This window comes from Lissotriton vulgaris, chromosome 2_1, assembly GCF_964263255.1.
Source record: "Lissotriton vulgaris chromosome 2_1, aLisVul1.2, whole genome shotgun sequence".
NCBI classification, from domain to species: Eukaryota; Metazoa; Chordata; class Amphibia; order Caudata; family Salamandridae; genus Lissotriton; species Lissotriton vulgaris.
In genome coordinates this window covers 1,459,636,599-1,459,650,778 of record NC_141687.1, presented here as the reverse complement: position 1 = coordinate 1,459,650,778, position 14,180 = coordinate 1,459,636,599, and the positions used below count along the sequence as shown (strand labels likewise).

The 14,180-nt window shown below is 42.2% G+C and overlaps 1 protein-coding gene across 1 annotated transcript in view; it reads left to right on the top strand.

Annotated features, from left to right (window-relative positions):
• Nucleotides 1-12,976, top strand: part of PKNOX2 (PBX/knotted 1 homeobox 2) — a 1,229,177-nt gene extending 1,216,201 nt beyond the window's left edge. The window contains exon 11 of the mRNA XM_086957319.1: nt 10,607-12,976. Coding sequence (XP_086813445.1) covers nt 10,607-10,848 — 242 coding nt within the window. The 3' untranslated portion in view covers nt 10,849-12,976. The remainder of the gene's footprint in view (nt 1-10,606) is intronic.
• Nucleotides 12,977-14,180: the final 1,204 nt, after the last annotated feature.

Sequence of the window (14,180 nt, the reverse complement as noted above, 5' to 3'; positions counted from 1 at the left end):
CTCATCTCTCTATCCCACCTTTCTGAAAAAGATTACATTTTCTTGTAGCACCACTCATAGTTTACTCACACTCAGTTCTGTGATCTGCATGGTACACGTTCTTTGTAGCAGGCACATTAACCCTCTGTGCTGTGTGGGTGACAGGAGTGCCCATGTGAGTTCACAGTGAGCGACGTGACAGTGTGAGAGTAGGGTAAGAGGAGTGACGACAGAGTGAGTTAGGTGACCATATGAATTTGGCTTTGGATGTAAGTGCAGAGTGGGATGAAAGAATGCATGGTTAGTGATGGGCTTTTTTAAATAAGATTGCAGATTGAGCAGTGAGGGGGACAAGTGAGCGAAGTGTGACATGAGTGCAAGGTGAGTAGTGTGCTCATGAGACTGCAGGGTGAACAGACCAAGTGCATTGTGAGTGCAGAGTTATCACTGTGAGTGCTGGGTGAGCGGGTGAATGGTGTGATTGCATGGGGATCAGTGTGAGTGCATTGTGATTGCTGTAAGTGCAGGGTGAGCGTAAAAGTGAAGGGCGAGAATTAGGAGTGAGTTGTCTGATGCAGGGTGCATTCCCAGACACTTTAAGTGACTCAGCATGTTATTAATGGCGGCATAGGGTTTTCAGATATAAGTTAAACTATTGCTATTATGGCGTTAATCAGGGATCGAGGGTGGAGGAAATAAATCATGTGCTGAGCGTGCAACAAACTTCTAGTCTCCAGCTCATTATTTTGATGTCCCAGATGGGACAAAAATAAGCAGTCACCTAAAGCTTTCAGCACTCATCTGTGCATACTTTGAACAACAATTATAAATAGAAAGCACTTTTAATTGTGTTCTAGTCACATTACAAATCAATACATACTTTATTTATAACCCTATTTAGTGTCAAGACAAGGTCTTTCCAGGCTCTTTAAACAACATATTGCTGGTATTTTTCTTCTGGCAACCTCACTTTATATTCCTTTTCATGGAATGCACTCTCACAACACAGCAGTAAATGTAAATTTCAAATGTAAGGAATTGGCAGAGTGGGGGCCCAGAGGTACTGGAACCAGAAAACAAGCATTTGCAATGCAATAGGTCTCACATTTACGCAGGTTTAAGCTATTGGCATTGTAAATGACAAAGCCATTTATTTATATTTTAAAAACAAAAATAAAAGGCTTTGTTATTTGCAATGTCAATAGCTCAAACTTGCTTATATGCGAGACCTATTGCATTGCAAATGCTTGTTTACATTGTGCCCAAAAAGAAGGTTATCTCTCAAAATAAGGTAAGCCAATGACTTAAGTGGACTGATCTTCTGCTCCATTGTTGTGTCTGCAGTGGGCAAAGCAAAAATATGTATTGCAGAACAATGGATGGGCTGACTGAAAGCCCCTATATTTATGTATAATATATGTGCAATATTACCAAAATCAAAAAGGACATGGCTAGCACCAGACCTACAAATAGTCCATTGGGCTTGTGCTTCTCCGAATTGTAAGTTCGGATCACCTTTATGGAGGTATCAATTATGACTCTTAAATTTGTAATGCAGTGAACACTCTTTTTGGATGTCTCTTAATGCTCATGGACTATGATATAATATTTCTTGCATCTAAAGCCATAACGTAGTACTGAGGCCCATGGTACCCATTAACGTCAAGGGATCCAGTCAGACATATATCTATTCACTTTGTCTTAGAGTTCAATTACAGTTCTTGATGACAGAACTGCATCATCTGCACAGAGAACAAACACTGGCAAAGCCAATAAATCTAGGCCTTAAACCCCTGAGCAACAGCATTTGGAAAAAATATTATAGGCATGCAAAAGCATGTGCCCGCAAGCACATGCATGCCTAGCTGCTAATTTAGCAAAGAATGGGTTTGTAGTTAGAGGGAAATCTTTTCAAGATCGCCCTCATGCATCAGCACGGCACAATGTATACATATAACGTCCTGACACGTTGGCTATCATTTATCATAATTACAAAATTAAAAGAAGGAAAGAGTGATGGGGAATGGAGATACACTTTCCTGGAGTGAGGTTAATCAAAGTCACCTCAAATATACAATGAATGAAAACAACTCACCCAGCTGGAACACTGAAAGTCCCCAACGCACATAGGGGGACATAAACACCTGAATAGGAGTAATGCCTTTGAATAAAGTGGTGACAACTGACAAAGACAACACATTAATCTAACCATGAGCAAGGGCTGACCCAAATCACCGCTGGATATTTGTCAAAAACAATAGCTCTGACCAATGGACAGTAGCTAAAGCAATCTGTAGCTGAGACCTGAAAATTGAAAAAACAACAGCCGTACTCTATCTATTGCAGCTCTAAATAACTTCAGAGGGATTCTCTTCCACAACACTTATATATATTAACAAGGATGATGCATCACATATTCAGGCTAGCAAAAATGACATCATGAAAAGACTGCATCTGTTCCTCCTAGCGCTTCGACGTCTGTCTGTCATCCGCACTGGGGAAATCCTGTTTGGAAGGTAATCTGAGACTTTCCCCCTTTGCCTGGCCAAAGACAGAAACAAATCTTAACCGACTTGTGACTTCAGATTGTCTGCAATCTGAATAAGTATGTAATAGCCCCTGGCTGGCATACACAAGTTCAAAACCAGAGAAGGACGGCAGCACAGGGAGGGCATACACTGGTCACAGCACCACCGGCCTCCAAAATCGCACCAAAAACAAACCGCAGTGTCATTCCTAATGCTGACAGAAATTCGAAATACGTCAATTAGATTCGTCGTCTTTTAAATTCACCCAAAAGGCTCTTTGCTCAGTGGTGCGAGTATTACCAAAAATAAAATACAGCTATGTGACGTCAGGCTAATCAGATGCTGTTGCTGTGTAGTGCGCCTCATGAACAGGTTGTAACGGTGGGGCAAAGAAGCCCAGAGGGAGAGGCGGCCACAGTGCTGGGAACCTTCAAGCTTTTCTAAACGAGCTGGCAACAAAAGTGAAAGCACCAGCGAGCAGACAAACAGCGTGCATGCGGCGTGCGCACAGACAGGGAGGGAGAGAGGGAGCGAGCGGCGAGCCATAATAATTCAAGCGTATGGTGGGAGCGATGTGAACGCGCCCATCGCTAGAAAGGAGATGCCAGAGAGGAGACGCCATGCGCGTGCACATCGGCTGCTCGTGCGCGCACATGGTTTGTCTCCCTTTGCGCCCCAAAGCGATGACAGTAGAGTCTCCCCAAGCACTGCAGCTGCGCTGCGTTCGCTAGGCGAGACCTAAAAACTAAGCCTCTGTAACCAGTTTACAAAGGGATGTAAATCTGAAAATGGTCTCTGGCCTCAAGGCACACACCATTTAATTTATGAGGCAGGAATGTTATGAGGCAACTCACTGGTGCAACCAACGCCGGTGAGAGAGTGTAGTGATGCATGTGTGCACTACAGCACTGATGGTGCCCCTGGAGGCTAGACACTGGGACTGCTGCTGGCATAGCTGCCAAGGTTTCACATTGCCATGTGTGACATTTTCATAATTTTAGTGTAATTATGAGTGACATTTAAACAACTATGAGCGACTCTTTCTTGCGAGCAAAGTGATGAAACGAAGACAATCAAAACATGAACTATCAGAAATTACACCCATTTGAGCAAGAAGAAACTTGAACATCTTAAAACACCAGAAATAGTGCAAAGCACCAGAAATGGAAGGCCACTCAGTCATGGAATGGCACAGTATGGCCTCTCATTGTATAGTAGATGGTCATGTACTGTGCGTGTTGTCTTTACCTTCCACAGAGGCCAATGGGCCATTTCCAAGCCATGCCATCCTTAAAGAGGCACACCTGCAGGGCATAGAAACTGCATCGCAATACTCAAGGCGTAGTGCTGGCAACGTAGAACCACCTTGATACAAACTAACTCCCGGGGCCAAGCATCATCAAAAAACACATACCTAACCCTCATGCCGGGAAACAAAAATCAAAAGTTTTTGCCAACTTACGGGCTAGAAGTGTGTTTTGTCAAAAGCTAGTAGGAGTGTTTTATAGCACAGGTCTGCTGGGAACATGGTTTAAGCACATTAAATGACTTGTGGTGCACATCATGACCAGTATGAAAACCCCCATGTTGTATGTGGGGGTAAAAGGAATATTTAAAACACCTCCTGATACTTAATCTGCACATTACCATGTGCTTTTATGAAATACAAGTTTGCTGCCTGCTACAGAGGTGCCCCTAAGATTGCCAGCCTTTGCCCATGCTGGGCCAAAGGCCCAGCAATCAATGAGGAGAGCACCAGGACTCCAGGGTCTCTGTGTCCACGTGGGACCCAACCCAACAGGATGTGAGGCAGCCCCAACATGAATAGTTACAACACACAAATCCATCTTAGCTGCCTAAGTGTGACACTAACTCACGCACGGACAGGCACCATACGGCAGCAACCTCAGGCTGAGGCAAGAGCTGTGCAGTAATCTCACAGTAAAACCAACAGCTAGTATGACTGTCAGAAGAGACCCACCTGTCTTAAATTATTACCCCAAGATACAAATGAAGCACGGCTGCCAGAAAGACGGCGGCATTTGCCAACAAGCGCTTGAAACAATGTGCCTACGTACATGCGGCATTGCAGCCAAGTTTTTAAGATTGCTGATGTGCGACATTTCAATTACAATTACAATCGAAGAGCCCACCGAGGCACCAAGGCATGTATTAGGCACAAGTGGTCTCAGAAGTCTAAGAAAGTGCACATAATATTCTCAACTTTTAAGGTTGTATGAGGCTTTGTACATATCCCAGTCCTTCACGTTCTGTTAGCAAAAATGATTGAGAAAGGCCTTTTCCAGAAAAGTAAGGGAAGATGTAGAGCTACATCTTGTAAGCCTATCGCTTCGGTGAATAGGGTAAAACGTGAGAAATTGTCACAATGCACAGGCCCCTATCTATGTATGCTGTAATGTATGTTTCTTTGGTGACTACGTGGCCGCCCATTATTTCTAGACTGGAGGTCCATATTATGCTTTTACCTTTGACTATAGTTGCGGCTTTGCACCATTGTGTGGCTGCAATAAATCACACCACCGCCTGCGGCACTGTGCCACAGTGTCAGTCACTTTCTGGGGACCTAGGCACTTAAACCCACTCACTGTCACCCTGGCGAAGTACCCAAGGATAGCTACCTCCAGCAGTTGCCAAAGTACCAGAGAGTGGCAGTGCAGGGGCGAATCGGGATGTTTAAAGGGGAACGCGATTCCTGAAGAGGACAGAGGAAGGACAGCTTGCTTCTTTGCTAAGAATTTAAGGCACACTTTACCGCCTACCACCAGCACTGCACTTCGCTGCACATGTTTGTCAGAGTGGTCCAAGTTGACTGCATTAGCAGCTGAGACCTCTCCTCGTCGGCTGCCTCAGTCTGTGACTGCTCTAGTGACCTGGCCTGCTGAACATCCGTACCACTGCTTATCCGGGGATGGCACCTTCCCTGACTTTCTGCTTTCCAGCAAGGAACTGGCGCCAACCCCAGTTTCAGTGACCTTTTGGCGGCTTCACATTCTACCGCTGGAGAAACATGATGAACAAACGTCCGGTAGTGCCAATCACACAAAACTTTCTAGCTACTTCCATGCTCTAATGAAACCTCTGGCTCCTAGGCTCTCACAGGTCTGGTGTTATGTTGTCAGACTCTCACTGACTTTCGTGATGCTGCATGAGAATGATCATGTCAGCGCAGGAGGCAGCAGGAAGTATTTAATTATTTAAAATTGATGCTCCCAGCCTGGCCCGGGAATTGCTGCTGCCTCCCGGTGCTGTCTGAGTTTAAATATAGTAAGACTAACACCTGTGTTCGACCTCATGACATGGACACACAAGTGTAGGTTAGCGCCCTTTCATTTCTGGTGATTTACAGCGGTTACACGATTATCTAGGAGTTTCTTTGTGAACTTCTGATATTTATCTGTTTCCCTTGTCGTCATTGCTTAATTTTGCACGTAACAAAGTGTCACGCATAGTCGTTGAAATTTCGATCATATTTACAAAGAAATTATGAAAATGTCGCACACATCAATCTGAAACCTTGGCAGCTTTGAATCCTCATGAATAAAAACTCACACTGGAGCAATCCTCATGGTCTCCGTCTCCACTTCGCAGAACAGAACCGAGGCCTATTTGATGTTTCACTTTTAATCCCGGCTGCCCGCCCCACCATGCATCCCATTCCACCCCACACTCTAACATGGACTCCTTGCTCCTCGGACGAGGATGCATGGACAGACTCAACTGCGGGCAGAAATAATTAAATTATGGCCTGCGGGCTGCGGCCGCATGGTCCCTTTCAGTCATCTCTGACCTCACCAGTCACGCTTGCACGATGTGCTTGATAAAGGTCACCCCACCAGCCCCACCCTAAGGGAGAAGTCTGCGCAGCTGGAGACGCGGATACATCCGCATGCGTCGCTCACCAATATGAAGAGGCCACTGCAAAGACCAGGTACTGGTGCAATGAACGCCTGCTGCCATGCACATAACCATTTAATTAGCAAATATGAGTCACAGGGTTTGTTGAGAATTTGGTGGTCTGCCTTATTACCAGGCTGAAAGATATTTATCAGATAAATAATGTGAGAGTTTGTCAAATTTAAATAACTGGTTAAAACATGCATATAATTCATTGCAAATGTGTCCACACACTGTACCAGCGTCTAAAAAAATGCAGTATATTCCTGACACTGCTACCAAAAGAAATCAAAAGCCTGCTAATTAGTTTGAGTAGTAAATTAGCTAAGAAAAGCAAAGTGTTGAAGACCAGGGGCCTCATTTATGAGGCCATGCGCCACTTTTACGCCGCTGGTGGTTCACTTTTTGTGACAAAAATGTAAGTTAGATTGCATCGAAAGGAAAATTCCCAGTTCCCTAACTATTCTACTCTACGTAAAAGTGGAAACCTAGACTGTGCATGATTCAGAAGGAAAGCATAAAATGTTTCAGTCGTCAGAGTCCTCCTCAGAGGAAACTCTAACTGTGGTCATGTAGCCTAATGCCACAAGAGGTATGTACCTCGAATCGTTTGCTATAGAAGTGTCAGCTGTCCCTAACTTCATTAGAACAAAAGCAACCCTCCAATACAGGCACCACCTTCAACCTGTGGGCTACTTTCCACTATCCCAGCTGCCTTCAAAGACTCCTTTCTCCATCTCCTGCTTTACACAGTAAACTTCCCACACGTCCTGGGTGCCATCTCCGTCTCCTATGAGAATTTATCCCTTCTTCATTATCGTATTCTTTCCCAGGTCTGGCTATAGACTAAACAATAGGCCCTTCTCTAAACTAATAATGTCTTGTCCACCTGCAATGAGAACACAAATAGATGAAACATTTCACAGTACAAGCGAAAGCAAAATTAAACGCTACTCTGAAAGCAAGGTACACAGTATTCAGGCCTACAGTTAACTTAACATCACACAGGTCACAATAAAGCTTCTCATTGACTTATATAAGCATGTTATATCATACTCCCCATTGTCATGAATACCAATTTTGTCGTGGTGGGCCTCAGCCAGGCCTACCAGTGCTAAGGGTTCGCCCTTCTCTACACAAGTCCTCAGACCAATAGGAAAGAAGTTGGCACGGAAACTGCAATATAAAACAGAGCGCTTTATTAACCTCAAGAGGTGGAACAACATTCACACAACACCATTCGGTAGTGTGTGAAGTAGCATGCTGAACAGAAGGAACATGCTCCTTTTATACCCACACAGGGGCTCAAAAGAAGGCGGTACACGTGCAGAAGAGAAGGTTTACATACATAAAAGGTCATTCAGAAATGCACAGTCAACAAGTGGGAGGGGCTAACAGTTTGCTGGTTCCAACAGAAATACCCTGACAGTTACAGACTATAGACAGGTGCATGGAAAGTCACAGTCTCCTCTGCACATGTGCAGAGTAGCAGAGCCTAAATATAGTCTGTCTCAAGGCAGAATACAAGGGCAAAGGACAGCAAGGTAGGACAGAGCACATGGTGAGCACATGGCAGACAAGATACAATTACAACAATTTCTACTAGGTTAATAATACAATGATAATATAAAACTATTTCACAAACCATGCTTAGGGGATAGGTTGTATTTGGGTGTCAATAGGATGTTCGAAGTTATCAGTTTCATTTCTAACACACATGAGAAATACTGTAGGACAGAGAAATACTTTCCATCTTGAGCAAAAACTCTTTCAGTCCTATATTAGTCACATAAAATATGTGAGTGTGGAATACTCACGATTATAATGCACTCCTACGAAAACTGTTAAAAGAAAGATGGATACTAACATAAAGATAAAATTACATTTCTCCAGTAGTTTTCATGTGAATAATAGCATAGGGATTGTGGATGCATTAATTGGAAGACTTCCTCACTTCTCCAGATAAAACTAACAACCCATGATGTTTTCGTGGATTTTTAATGCTACTTGTAAATGCACCCACCTTTTGTTTGCACAGCTCTGTCTGCACCTTTGTTTATTTGCCAATCCAGTTATGTGATAACAGATATCAGAAGCCAACATTGTTTTCCTGTATCATATCTCAGAAATACTGGGTACTTTGAAATGCTAATGCCTTTAAAGCCAAATTCCTATTTTAGATATCAAATAATTAAAAGATAAAAGGTAAAAAACTCGCGTATGTGCTTTGGGTGACTTCAATAGACAATATGAGTAATGTAAATTTGTTCCAGTTCTAGTAGTACCCCGCCTCGTGACATCCACCGACAAGGTCTAAATATCAAATGGTGGATTTCTGTTAACATTTCAGGAAGTTAGCATGCATTGTGAACTTTATGCTCATGCCTAAAAGAAAACTGTGTGATAGTTCACTTGAAACCCTTATCTAGAGAATGTAAGAGATCTTAAAGTGTTCACCACTTTTATTTAACTTTTTGAAGAATAAGCCCAGTCTCATCTATAGTCTGATTGTTAGGTTAACGTATCTATAGTTTTACTACATATAAAATAAAAAGACCATTCCAAACCGAACACCTACAAATCAATGGGGTTTATGTCTTTTCAAAACAATATTGCGGATTTCAGTAATAATGAGCATTTGCTTTATGTCTCAACATCTTGCAAAAAGAGGAGAATGCTGCAATTTCCCTATTGAATGAGAAATCTCTAGACACCCGAAGGTGCAAAAGATAGGCAAATCTTCTCAGTTTAAACATTTTTTTTTGTTTCAAGTGCAAAACCTGGTTTGTGCTGGAAATTTCTCTCAAAGTAATGCAAATCAGCATTTAGCGCTACTTGTGTTATTCTTCGTCAAGGTGGCATTCCATGGGTGGTACTTGGGCATTTCCATGCAATGACCCATGGTTTTTGATGCAAACCCCTTTGTACTAACATTAGTAGACAGGGGTTTGCAGCAAAAAATGAATAAAACACCACTTTGAAGCAGGCTTTTAATAGGAGAAATGCTTTTATTTCTCCAAACTTTCTCCACTTCACTTGTGTGATGCACAGTAAAGCACAAATCCGACATGGGAAATGCTCTCACAGCTTGTCTAAAGGTAGTATTTTTTACTTGAAGGCTATCAGTCCAGTGCAAAACCTGTGCAAGACTCACACAATTACCTTTATACTATGGTACAAAGGTGTGTGCATGGCGCTCGGCTAACTAATTGTGCGCCGGCATCAGGGAGAGAGCTAGATTGTGCCACTTTGCTGTTCTCACCTTGTAATGCAACTCAATCATTGCTGTGTTGTGTTGAGTGACACTTGATGATCTGGATCAACAAGTATATCAGAATTGACCGTACATGTTGGAAGATTTTCACTAATTTTAAGGACTGGCATTAAAGTTAAATACTTTTCATGAGCAATGACCAAATATATGAACGTATTCAAAAGATGGATCTTATTAATGAAACATTGGTGTATGGTTTTTCCTTCAGCAGAAGACTGGGGAGATATGACTTGCTGCCATAAGTGCTTAAGACAAACATGACCTTGGCATGCATTTCCAGATTCTGTATTAAATATCTCTTGACCCGTTTGATATTGTGGTATGCCCCTCCCATACAGAGCTCTAGATTGCCTACAGCATTGGTACGCTAAGGTCTGTGCTGACTGCAATTAAGCAATTAAGGCTGTTTAGAGAACAACTATTGGGAAGAGAGGGAGGCTAGAAAGAGTGTTCTAAAGAGGGGTACATTGTCATGTGCTAATCATCTCTGTACCACCTCAACAGTCATTCTGCAACTTCTCTCCTGCCATTGCTGTTATTGCAGACCCTAATCCTCTTCAAGATCTTGGAGTTGCTACAAAAACACATTTTGTGATGTGATTGAGTAGAGTTTCCATATGCCAACTACTGAGGTTTGACTGAGTGATCTGAAATGGAGCACCATAAGAAACCTATTGCGTACAAAGACCTTGTTTATGTGGAATTTGAAGTATCTTTATCGCAACAAATGGTTGTTTGTTATGAAAGTGTTTCAAGTGAACTTTGAATTTACCAGTATTTGTGAGTTCAGAAAATCAATTTATGTAGCTTTCTTTTATGTTAGGAAACTGTTTGAGCCTCTCAGTGCAACCTATTTACTTTTGGTTTCATTACACCAATTCTAACTTTGTCATCTTTGTCATCTTTTTAGGCTCCATTAATATGGACAAACTCCATTCCCTGTCCTCTGACAGTGCCACAATGGCCATGCAGCAGGCAATGTTAGCTGCCCATGAGGACTCACTGGATGGAACAGAAGAAGAAGAAGAAGAAGACGAGGACGAAGACGAAGATGAAGAAATGGAGGAAGACGAAGTGGAGGAAGATGGTGAGGAGCTCCAACCCACAAATGTCAGCGATCTTGGCTTGAAACACAATGATTCGCTGGAGTAGGGAAGTATCAGAATGGTGTTGATTTGTAGTGAAGCCATTCGCCCCACCTCCATTTGATTTGCAGCAGGCTACACAATCCAATCGTCTCATCTTAGTCATTTCTCTCCAGTGCTACGTTTCTCAAGATGGACTCATTCTGAAAAGACAACATTATAACAAATGTTATGGAAGCTCAATGACACCAGGATTTTCAGGGACTTGACCACGTGTCATTTCGGGTTGAAAAGATAACCTTTGTAATTTCTGGTGGAAACAATCAGCTCTATCATTTTTTTATTTTTTTTATTTTTACCGCGAACTTGACGCAAAGGTATTGGAGCGTTTTACATGAGCACCGGTTTCTTACACATTCAGGCACGGGGAGATTATCTGATTTGCCCAGAATCACAGGATGTGGACGTGACTCTGAGGCTTGAACCCTGGTTTCCAGCACCAAGGTCAGCAGTCTAGCCGACGGACCACATCCTCTCCCCTATCAGCCCTATCATTTTAACTGAGACAGATTGATTAACACTGCAATTTTGTCAGCAACAACACTTCAATGCATTTTTGAATTAAGTCAACATCCAACGATTTGAGACGGAAAATAACTCCTTTTGCATTTCAGAAAACCTAGCACCCGGATATTTCCAAGTCAAGGAGACACACTCCATTCACTCCTAAAAAGTCGTCTTTAAAAATGCATTTCCACTCTGCTAAAAAAAAACGATTTTTACCTCTTAGACCACAAACTCTCAGAAGCTCAGAAGAATACTGGGGGATTTCAGATTGGCTCTGAGATTTGAGCCTGCCCATGCTGTGATTCTTATATGGAAGCGTAAAAATACATTAATACGAATAAAACATAAAAAAAAAACAGCTAATGCTCCTTCTGATTGCAACCTGCTAGACCACGCTGAGGGACCGCTGTGGCCACACACCCTGCGTGCTCAGCTAATGTTAATTGGCCATGGGGTCTTCTTATTTATGTGAAGGACACGTTTATAAAGTCACATATTGTGGCCTTTTCGCTTTTGTTTTTGATAAGAACAAAAATGGTGTTTAGGTTTAGATGTTTTCTGTAAGACCGATTATGATTTGAATGTTAGTTATTATTTACCTTTTTATATATTATCCAAATAATGATAATGTTTTAAAGGTTGTAGTGGACATTTGGTGCTCCTGAGGGCCACGAAAATGATCGCTTACATCCCTGTGTTAGCTGCAGATTGGGGCGGCTAATCCACTTTCATTTATCCCAAGCACTCACATTTATAAGAAATTAAGGTGAAGTTTCAGATTGTAATGAGAATATGTTGTCTTAAATTAGTCTCAATAATGCCCTCTCTAATCTCCACGCATGTACATATGAAGCCTGTGGGAGGCAATTGTCCTGAGGGTGAGACCGGGCATTGCTTGGTTCACCTGGCTAAGATTTTATTCATCACGGTATATAAAGAATGCCACATTGTAACAATATATGCCTTTTCTGGAGTTTGTGTGGCTCCTGTTTGTAATGAAAAATATGTGATTTTTCAAGGTACACTTTCCAGGATTTTTCCCTGGAGGGCCCACGAGTGAACGAGTGTGAAAATGTGCTTACCACACATTGCAGACTGAACTCCTTCTTTACATGGCATTTTGTATCACATTGTAATGGAGGATGTAGCGCTTGTTGCATCTGATACAATACAGAGACAGCATAGGCCCACCTTATGGCTGTACGCATCTGGCAAGTAACATAAGTGCACCAGAGTGCTGTTATTGGAATATGTTAGGCTTCTTACTCTAAAAGTGGTAGTCTCATACCTTACTTGGTGCATCTTTCCACTGTCCTCTCTTTTGGAAAGCAAACTTGTGATATTGAGTGGGGACTAAGACCATCACGTGACAAGCTAAAGGATGTGCTGTTTGCACCTCCTATCTGGGTGTGACAGTGGCGGTTTCAAGGAATCACTCATTCCCAATACCAGAGGTCTTTGACTCCAATAGTCACCTACACCAGTATATTACAGGTGATGAGTGACACATTTTGCTTGTTACAAGTGTGTTCTGACATCATAAGCTGCATGTAATAACATTATTGTTAGCATTTTCAGAGTGAATATAATGCAGATTTTCCACAGTTTTAATGCCAAGAAAATCATGATTTTATTAAAGGCACGGAGGCTAATATTATACAGTAATACTTTATTGCTCCTCACACAGCAACAAGAAATAGCTAGAATTAGAACATCTACCAAAGTCTAGAACGTTGAACATGCTTAAGAACCCAACACTGGCAGCCATCTTCCTTCTTTTATCCGCAGCAAGCAAAATTGAGTCCCATTAAATAATCTCGAGACATCCAACAAAATTGAAACTCCATTGCTCCAGAAGTCCACATCTTTGACTCCTTCTCAGCTCTGATCTACAAAGGAAAAATAACAATACGTCAATGGGGAAGGGCAAACTAAGGGAGGGATAATATTAGCCTATGTGCCTTTAATAAAATCATAATTTTTTTCCCATTAAAACTGGAAAATCCGCATTTTATGGCAAGGCCCGGAGGCCAATATTATGTATGTTCAAAGTTCATCCAATACTCTCTGCAAAACATTTTCTACAGGTTTAAAGTAAAATCTCTTAAACGTAGTATCAGTAGACCAATCAGCCGCTTTCACTACTTAAGCTTGAGCCCCTCATAAAAGCTTTACTTGCAATTGCTCCCTTAACTAAACTCACACCAATCCCTGACTTCCTCATCACTTCCTTGACCCACCTTACTAAAGTAGGAGCTGATGCCGCCTTAAACGGATTCCTAAAAGAAATCAGAAGTTGAGAACAACCACACTCTCTCAAACCCAGCGTTCTCCTTTCATATTCCTTTAAACAACTAACCACACACAAGCTACTAAGCCCCTCTAAACTCGGATATAATATCGTCCTTGACATAGTCTTAGTTCTCCTCCTCAGCTCGGTACACACTCCTTCCGGCTGGTAACTCTGTGACACCACCTCTAATGCCCTAATGTCTGACACTCTTCTAAAAGAAACCAAACACAAAACCATAGTCAACTTCCAAGACAGCATCCTTAAACTCAAACCAGAATTGGGCCCCCAACTCTCCACTTCCTTCAAGACGACCAACACATCCCAAAGGAAAGTGTACTTAGCTCTAGGAGACAGCTCCAAATGAATACTCTTTACAACTCTTTTAACCAAAGCATGTTGTCCCACCGACCATCCTCCAATCAGCATATGACCAGCTGAAATTGCCGACCTGCTCAAATTTACTCAGCTGTACGTAAATCCTCTTCTAAACAAGCTAGACAAATAATTCACAACCCCCACTACAACAGCTGAAACGGGAT